Below are 9,224 nucleotides of genomic sequence, written 5' to 3' on the forward strand. Positions count from 1 at the left end.
TTTTTTTTTTTTTTTTTTTTTTCCTTAAAAAATGTTAGGGATTACGAATGTAGCTAGATATTAATCTGTGTATAAAATATGTTTTATATTAGTTCTTTCAAGAAATTTGTTGGTAATGTAGGAGAAAAGATTTCACCAGTGGATTTTTGGGGGTCTTTCAGAAAGGGATAAACCTATATAGTATATAATTTATATATATGTATATATATAATATATATTTATAAGAAACTGATAGACCCTTAAATCCACTGAGACAAAAGAGAAAGAACTAATACAAAGAAAAAAATAAATCCCTTATGTCATGTTCAGGAAAGAACAGATTTTATTCAGCTTAGCCCTGGGGCTTAATTTTCCCAAGCCTCAGTTGGGTTCTTATATAGGGGTTTCAAATACCTTCTGGCCTTCTAAATCGGACGCCATTTTTAGAACATTTCCATTCTGGAAGCTTTATTCTGTTGAACTATGTCCAAAAAATATGGGATTGCCCCATCTTTCCGAGGCTCAACTTAGAAAACTTTCTATTAGCCGCTATTTCTTTGGTCACTTGGTTTGGATTGTAAACACAAGTTTTCGCATACTTCCTATTATTGCGATAATCAGATCATTAGTAATCCTTATCTTCCAATTAAGGATATCCAGGAACTGTTGAGGTTCGCATTCTGGGTTTTGTTCTTTCTTCTTTGAAATCGAAGTACGAAAGCTCTATGGTTGTTACTTTACGGCCGTAAGTAGTTTTCAGATTATGGGATTTGGTTAACCCAACCTCGTGAGTACAAATTGAATTAATTTCAATAAGGAATTAAAGTACTTTGATTCTTAATAATTCTTTATTTACAAACATACGTGACTAGAGATGCTCAGATTGGGGACATTTGTTTAAAATAGATAAAAGCGGGACATATTAAAAAAAATTAAGAAGTAATTAATAAATTAGGTACAAAATTGATTTAATGTCTGATAGTATTTAGTAGGCTAGTTTCTTTTTTAATAAAAAATTGGAAAAAAAACATTAAATGGGTAAAGTAAATTTTACCCATTTATTTGCTGGTGCTGTATTCTATGAATTAGAAAATGAATTGTCCCGAAAAAAATTGAATCTAAAGTGGGTTTGCCTGCCAGTTTGAGTTTGGGAATCAAAGGGTCGCCGAGCCAGGCAATGGTGGCTTATAATCCAAATGGGGGCTCGGAGATGTAGGGGGGAAGGGGGTGGGTGGAACCTGGATGTTATGCCTTGTTTGGTGCGTCTGTCTCGAGTCAATCGGACTTACAAATGGTTGGTAATTTGATTACACGGCAAAGAAAGAGAGTAGTAACCTTTCTTTCTCGCCATATACGTATATGCTCTGTAGATTCCCAAGGACGGCCCGCTTACCAGAGCGGCGCTGCTCGCTCCCATACATTAAAACACCCACTCCTGCATCTCATCAACATTTCTTTTAGTAGGGATGAGAATTTGGGTAATTTTCTTGTTTTCCATATGAATTCCCTCATTTATTGTCTCCCAATAATACCTATGAGTTTTGTACAGGAGATGCATCAACATGCGAAGCAGGGGGGCCGGATCCACTGCGCAGTCATGTAATCTTTCTGGGAGTTTGGAGCCCAATCAATCGGGTCGTGTAGGTGTCTGTCAGGCTTGTTGAAAGCATCTGGCCAGGCGCATTCCGAGTTGACCAAACTGCGGATTAGCAGGTTATCCTCATCTCCAAGCTCTTCATAATACTACACACACTCCCCTCGTCTTAAATAAAAAATCATATCAGTGTGAAAGCAGAGTGAAAAAGGGGATTGAATAGGGGAATCTTGGGTCATCAACCAACCAGCTTCCTTCTAAGCACATTCCTGTTTGTAGGGAGAATGTTTTGAGACTTGAATCTTGATGGTACAGAAATATTCCATAAGGAAGCATAGGCTGTGGAGGTGAGTTTATAACCACTCTTCACTAAATATAAATTCCTTCTATCATATCATATCATACTGTTATAGTTGCTAAAGAACCCCTTCCCACTGGAATATTCAGGATGTGGTTTCTATCTCTTCTTTCCTAAACAAGTCGTCGGTTCCATTCAAACTCATCCAACTCGTGAGAGGATGAGCCTTAAGTCTGAATGTTGTTTCCCTTCGGATCGATTCATGATTATGAATGTCAATCTAGTGGCCATTATCAATCTATTAGATCTTTCCTTAATGTTTTAAAACATGTTTCTTTATATATATATATACAGAGAGAGGGGAAACTCCCTTGAGGTAGGCTGGAAAAAATGCCCTTTAAAACAATTTTCAATCCATTCCCGCCCACCGCTAGCAAATATTGAATACTTTTCAATTATGGAAAATATTTGAAAGGGGGCTTAGTTTAGTTGCTAAGTTTTTGAAGGGGAAGCGTGGATCTTGTTCTCTATTTAAAAATTATTCCCAACATTTATAAAATGTTTCTAAAATTGAACATTTTTAAATAATATTTTATATTAAAAAGAACTCTGTAAGATGTTAACATATATATATATATATATATATATATATATATATATATATATATATATGATCTGTCATCTTATTGTCATAAAAATCAAACTTTAAAGTTAAATTGGAATTGGACAAAGCATAGGGGGTGGAATATAAATATATGAGATTTGATAATATAACAAAATAGAATGAGGAATGTTCCACCAAAAGTGATTAAAAGAAAACAAAAAAAAAAAAATTAGACATTAAAAATAAAGGTACAAAATATCAATCACAAAATCATCAAAAATCGCCGTGTGATATTAAATTAATACAATTAATATAATGTGGTGGTTAATAAATAAAATTAAAAAAAGAAAAAGAAAATATTAAACCAAAGTAATCAATTATTAATCATAAATTAATCCAAAAAAAAAAGGCTAAAAACGACATTTCCCCCTCATTAACTTATTTATTAAAAAATATTTTAAAGAGTTGAAATTATAGAGCCCGTGTTACACGGGATTTTGTTGGCTAAGTACCATTGGTTTTTGGGTAATGATGACAATATATTATTTGCAAAAGTATCCATCAAACCCCTCCAAGATCTCCTTATTCTCGTTTTCTCCCCATTTTTTAGGGGTTAATATGCAAATAAAAATTATAAGTTATGGTCGGCAGGCGTCTTAATTGGATTATAAAATCTCATTTATAAATTTTTTGAAAGCTACTTTTACTTGTATATTATTTTATTGCTAGCTATTCTCCATTTTAAATATATCATTTCCTTATAAATATTTATTATATATTGATGTTTATCTCCTTTTATTTATTTATATTTTAGGGCTTACTCGATATTGTTTTGCAAAAATTAAAAAAATAATAATTGAATTAGATGCTCGGTAAATTGATTTTTTTTTTATTATTATTATTTAATCTCTTTAACGTAAAATAAATAATAAATTTCAGTCACTGAGCGCGTGGGGACAAAGCGCAGAAAAAAGAGAGTGGGGTTTTCGTTTTGCAGGAGAGAGAGAGAGAGAGAGTATGAGCTGTGGGGATATAAGGAGTGGACCCCACCACCCATGTGCCCTCCTTCTGTCGCCACCAGCTCGTGCCTCTCTCAATCATTAGCCCTCTTCTCTTCCCGAATTACCCCTTTCATTAACAAAACCCTTCTCTCTCTCTCTCTCTCTCTCTCTCTCTCTCTCTCTCTCTACCATCGGCCATGGCAGCCATTGCTACCTCCTTCTAACCCTTCTTCTGTCATTTCCTCTCCTGCTTCAATCTCTGAACAAAGCACTGAAGTCTGCATCTTCTTCTTCATGTCGAATTCCGATTCTGGCAACACCAATGGGGTCTCCAATGGCGCCGCCGTTGATACCCACAAAAACCAGCCTTCTTCAAATGGAGCCCTCGTCGTCAAAAAGCCCCCCTCCAAGGACCGCCACAGCAAGGTCGATGGTCGTGGCCGCCGCATCCGTATGCCCATCATATGCGCCGCTCGAGTATTCCAGTTGACTCGAGAGCTTGGTCATAAGTCCGATGGCCAGACCATCGAGTGGCTCCTTCGCCAGGCTGAGCCCTCCATTATTGCCGCTACTGGCACCGGCACTACCCCGGCTAATTTCTCCTCCGTCTCTCTTTCCGTCAGAGGAAATGGCGGCTCTACTTCTCTCTCTTCCCCTTCTTCCACCACTTCAACTCTCTCCCTCTCTCGTCCCCAGGCTCTCTCGGGCCCCACGCCGTTTATTCTCGGCAAGCGCGTCCGGTCCGATGACGACGGCGGTAAGGACGATGGGGCGGGAGTGGGTCCGACTGGGCCAGGTGGGTACTGGGCGATTCCAGCAAGACCCGATTATGGGCAGGTGTGGAGTTTTGCCGCCGCGGCTCCCTCGGAAATGGTGGTTCAACCCGGGGGGATTTCTCAACAAGCGTCGTTGTTTGCCCAACCGCAGCAGCCGATTAGAGAAGCGTCGGCGGCGAGAGTGGGGAATTACCTTCCCAGTCATCTGAATTTACTGGCGTCTTTGTCCGGTGGCGGTGGTTCTGGCCGACGGGAAGATGACCCTCGCTGATGATCTTAGGAACTCTGTCATGGTGGAGGATAAATTATTATTCATCGTATTTTGTACAAATATCTGTGTGTCAATTGCTTTCTTGTGTGCAGCTCAACGGTAATTCTAGTGGGAATGTAGGATTCTAGGGTTTCAGTTTGCTTGGAATTACAATTCGTAGATCCAATTTCGTTTTTCCATGGATGGATTCGTTCAAATTAGAGGTTTAGGGTTTGAAATTCCCAGAAAAAATTCTAGGGTTTTCTCTTTTCCGTCTTACGAGAGCAAGAACAGCTTCCAATCGCTGCTGCAAATTGACGATTCATTTCATTACAACATTACACTCAGTAAATTCATCAAAATCTGTAGAAATGGATCTTCCGAGACGAAGAGCAGAACAGAACAGAACAGAACAAGAAGAACTCGAACAACGCTGGACTCGAAATTGCGGGCAGATTCCTTAAACTTCGAATCGGAGATTTATTGCAGTGATGGCGCCATTGAAGACGCTTTCTTCAACTTCTTCATCATCTTCCATGGCGGCCGGCGGTCGAATTTGAAAAATGGAAGCTCGAATCTCTCTCTCTCTGTAAGACCTCTGTTTTTCTTTTTTTCCCCTAAAAATTTCCATTTGTATTCATAATGATTCTTAGAAATTGTTGGCGTGACAATAATGGTGTTTTTGTTCTTATGTCAGTGTATTGTTTCTGGGATTTCTCTGATGTGAATAAAAATCCCATTGTTTTCTTCAAAAACCTGCTCTTTCTCCTACCTTCTGTCCATACAAAACCCATTCTACCATCATTTTTCTGCACACTGTAAACAACATTGTTATATGGCTCTAATGATATCTGTTTCCTATGTTCATCGTCGAGATCGATCGGTCCCATATCCGATAAGCTAACACCAACATATTCCCAGTAATTAAGTGATTTGTGGTAATAAGTTTGTGGAAAAGTTGTGATGATTTGAGTAGAAAGTTTGAAGGTTCTTGAAGAGAGCATGATATAACCTGTGTTGGGTGGAGTAGACATGAGTTTGCCTCCTTGCTTCAAAGCAAACTGAGCTGGTGCTGTTAATGCCAACTTTTCCTCCTTCTCTCCCTATAATGAAGAGGGAGACATGTGGGTGGTTATACCATAACTACTCGAAATTGATCGGGTTTGAGCGGTCTGTTATTAATGGAATTTCTTGTCAGCTCCTCGTAGCATACTCGTTACAGCTTCTCCTTCTCAAAGACATGATGGAATTTCTTGTCCGCTCTCGGTAACATACTCGTTACAGCTTCTCCTTATCAAAAACATGATGGAATATCTTGTCTGCTCTCCCCGTAACGTACTCGTTACAGCTTCTCCTTCTCGAAAACATGATTACATTCAAATGTAGTAAGTAGTAATCAAAATCGAACCATTTGTAAAGTTTAGGGGTTGAAAAAGGCTGTAACTTGAAGGTAGCAAAACATATTCTTTGCTTGAGTTCGAAAAGGTTTTAATTTTCATAAAAGATACAATTTTGCCCCCATGCAGGATCGAACTACAGACCTTCAGTTTACAAGACTGACGCTCTACCACTGAGCTATAGGGGCAATTGATGAAAGAATTGGAATATTTTTTTATTTAAAAAATAAACACTAATTTTGGAAAGACAATTCAGCTAGTTTAAAAAGAAAATCGGAAAACAATCTTAAAATATATTTTTAATTAATATTATTATTTAATTTATAATAACTAAATTTAAGATTTAATTTCATAATTATTTTTTAATATATATATATATATATGTATGGGTGGGAAAACCCAGCTTCCTTTTTACTTTTGAAAGCAAGTGAAGAACAAAAACTATGAATTTGGATCAGCTAAGTGTTCGTCTTTTCAATTGTGTCACAGTTGAGCGTTTTGTTTTTATAGAACTCATCACTTATTTGTTGATTTGAATCAACCATCTTCAAGAACAACTCAATAGGCTTGATTATGACTTGAATTTGACCTCAATGTCATGAAAGCCTCAGCATTAGGAAGTGGCTTTGTTCTCTTAGCTAACAGAGCCCTTAACTTCCATCCATTGTTTCAACGCTTCTTATCTTTTTCTTATGATTTCCCAGTTGGTAGAAACAACCCTCAAACCATTGCCGCTGCTCTTTCTCTATCTGAAAATGTAAAATCATTCATTTTTGGTGCTCAAATACATGGTCATATCTGTAAGTTGGGGTTCACTTATGATACTTTTTCCATGAATAATCTGGTTAAGATGTACTGCAAATGCGGGTTTATGTGTGAAGGACTCAAGGTGTTTGAAGAAATGCCACACAGAAATGTAGTATCTTGGAGTTTGATCATTTCGGGTGCGGCTGAGAATGGAGAGTTTGAAGTTTGCTTGGAGACTTTTTTGGACATGATGAGGGATGGGTTGGTGCCTAATGAGTTCACTCTTGGTAGTGTGATGAAGGCGTGTGCGGATATTGGAGCCTGTCGATTTGGTTCGAGTGTTCATTGTCTTTCTTGGAAACTTGGGATAGAACAGAATGTCTTTGTTGGTGGTTCAACTTTGAGCATGTATGCAAGGCTTGGGGATATTACTTCAGCTAAGTTGGTTTTTGAATGGATGGATAAAGTAGATGTTGGTTGCTGGAATGCCATGATTGGAGGCTATACTAACTGTGGCCATGGCTTGGAAGCTCTGAATGCTGTATCTTTGTTGGTTAGCAAGGGTATAAAGATGGACAAGTTCACCATTGTTAGTGCTATCAAAGCATGCTCAATAATTCAGGATTTGGATTCCGGAAAAGAACTTCATGGATTCATCCTTCGACATCGATTAACATCTACCGAGGCAATGAACGCTCTCATCGATATGTACTTCATAAATGGCAGGAAGAACTCTGCTTTGAAAACCTTTAACAGTATGCAAAGCAGAGACATTATATCATGGAATACAGTATTTGGAGGCCTCTCCGACGAAAACGATGCGAAAGAAACCATGGACTTGTTTGGCAAGTTCATGCTAGAGGGCATGAAGCCTAACCATATCACTTTCTCAAGCTTATTTCGGGTATGTGGAGTACTACTTGATTGTAAACTTGGGTTTCAATTCTTTTCTCTTGCAGTTCATTTGGGTTTTCTTGATGAATCTAGTGTTGTGAGCTCAATGCTTAGTATGTTTGCTCAATGTGGGTTAATGGAGATGGTACTCTCAGTATTTGACTCTCTAGTTTTCAAGCCTATATCTGCTTGGAATCAGCTAATCCTGGCATACAATTTGAACTCTCTCGACATGGAAGCCTTGAGGACCTTTTCCAGTCTAGGTGTGGAAGCCAACGAATATACGCACTCCATCATTATAGAGACTGCCTGCAAATCTGAGAACCCATGGCTATGCAGACAGCTTCACTGTGCTTCATTGAAGGCTGGTTTTGGTTCTAACAGGTATGTTTCATGTTCATTGATGAAATGTTATATCATTATAGGATTCCTCGAAAGTTCATTTGAGATCTTTAATGAACTTGAGAGTGTAGATATGGCGACCTGGGGAGCTGTGATATCTGCCTTGGTGCACCAAAATCATACATATGAAGCCTTTATGTTTCTGAATGTTCTAATGGAATCTGATGAGAAGCCTGATGAGTTTATTCTCAGCAGCATATTGAATGGCTGTTCTAGCAGTGCAGCTTATCACCAAACGAAGGCTATCCATTCACTTGCAGAAAAGATGGGATTTGGGCTCCATGTGCATGTCGCTAGTGCCATTATAGATGCCTATGCAAAATGTGGCGACATAGGAAGTGCACAGCGAGCATTTGAGAAGTCAGGTGAGTCCAATGACATTATTGTTTATAACTCTATGATCATGGCTTATGCTCATCATGGTCTTGCTTGGCAAGCGATCCAAGTTTTTGAGAAAATGAGGAATGCTAATCTACAGCCTAGTCAAGCCACATTTGCCTCAGTTATTTCAGCCTGTGCTCACTTTGGTCTTATAGAACAAGGTCATTCTCTGTTTCGAACTATGAAGTCGGAGTATAATATCACACCGTCTCGTGATAACTATGGTTGCTTAGTCGATATGCTGTCGAGGAATGGATTCCTTTACGACGCTCGATATGTAATTGAGTCGATGCCGTTTTCACCTTGGCCTGCCATATTGAGATCTTTGCTTAGTGGATGTAGGATCTATGGGAATAGAGAATTGGGGCAATGGACTGCTGAGAAGTTGCTTTCATTGGCTCCCCAGAATGATGCAGCCTTTGTGTTGTTGTCAAAGGTGTATTCTGAAGGGAATAGTTGGGAAGATGCTGCAAAGATAAGAAAGGGGATGACAGATAGAGAGGTTCTGAAAGACCCAGGCTATAGCAGGGTTGAGACATAAGAAAAAGGAAATGGAATCGTCTTTTCTACGTTTGAATCCCGAACTATATGTGAGATCCCACATTGGTTGGAGAGGGAAACGAAACATTCTTTTTATAAAGGTGTGAAAACCTCTCCCTAGAAAATATGTTTTAAAACCTTTAGAGGAAGCTCATAAGGGAAAGCTCGAAGAAGATATCTGCTAGCGGTGGGCTTGGGCTGATACTCTGTATCCGCTGAAACCTTCATGAGTTTTTAGGGAAAAATATCACTGCGTTCTTGGGAGATTTTGAAACTTAATGTTCCGACGTGGAAAAAAACTCACTTAAAATTCTCATGTGAAACCTCGACATGCTTTTCACTTGCATTCGTGGTAAAAATC

At 38.6% G+C, this 9,224-nt stretch overlaps 2 protein-coding genes, 1 long non-coding RNA gene and 1 other non-coding gene across 7 annotated transcripts in view; 3 read left to right on the forward strand and 1 right to left on the reverse strand.

The window, feature by feature from the left end:
- LOC111458850 overlaps nt 1-2,164 on the forward strand; it is a 3,866-nt gene extending 1,702 nt beyond the window's left edge. Inside the window, exons 4-5 of one of the 3 annotated variants that reach the window (XR_002713192.1) lie at nt 1,529-1,692; nt 1,853-2,164. This is a non-coding gene — a long non-coding RNA (uncharacterized LOC111458850). Of the gene's footprint in view, nt 1-1,528 lie in introns of all 3 variants that reach the window. The other 2 variants (XR_002713191.1, XR_002713190.1) reach the window with 2 other exon arrangements.
- A 1,343-nt stretch (nt 2,165-3,507) lies between these two features.
- LOC111458790 (transcription factor TCP7-like) lies at nt 3,508-5,273 on the forward strand. Its single transcript, XM_023101601.1, has one exon. The coding sequence runs from the start codon at nt 3,531-3,533 to the stop codon at nt 4,521-4,523; it is 993 nt and encodes a 330-aa protein (XP_022957369.1). The 5' UTR covers nt 3,508-3,530; the 3' UTR covers nt 4,524-5,273.
- Nucleotides 5,274-6,015: 742 nt separating this feature from the next.
- TRNAT-UGU lies at nt 6,016-6,087 on the reverse strand. The gene has a single exon. It is a non-coding gene; the product is annotated as a tRNA-Thr (tRNA).
- Nucleotides 6,088-6,323: 236 nt separating this feature from the next.
- On the forward strand, nt 6,324-9,224 carry LOC111458121 (pentatricopeptide repeat-containing protein At4g13650-like). 2 transcript variants are annotated; one of them, XM_023100591.1, is made up of 2 exons: nt 6,324-7,924; nt 8,135-9,224. In XM_023100591.1, the coding sequence occupies exons 1-2, from the start codon at nt 6,498-6,500 to the stop codon at nt 8,862-8,864; spliced, it is 2,157 nt and encodes a 718-aa protein (XP_022956359.1). In that variant the 5' UTR covers nt 6,324-6,497; the 3' UTR covers nt 8,865-9,224. The 2 variants fall into 2 exon arrangements, with proteins under 2 accessions (XP_022956359.1, XP_022956358.1); XM_023100590.1 differs by having other exon boundaries at nt 6,324-9,224.

The sequence above is a fragment of the Cucurbita moschata genome, unplaced genomic scaffold, assembly GCF_002738365.1.
Source record: "Cucurbita moschata cultivar Rifu unplaced genomic scaffold, Cmos_1.0 Cmo_Scf00021, whole genome shotgun sequence".
NCBI lineage: Eukaryota > Viridiplantae > Streptophyta > Magnoliopsida > Cucurbitales > Cucurbitaceae > Cucurbita > Cucurbita moschata.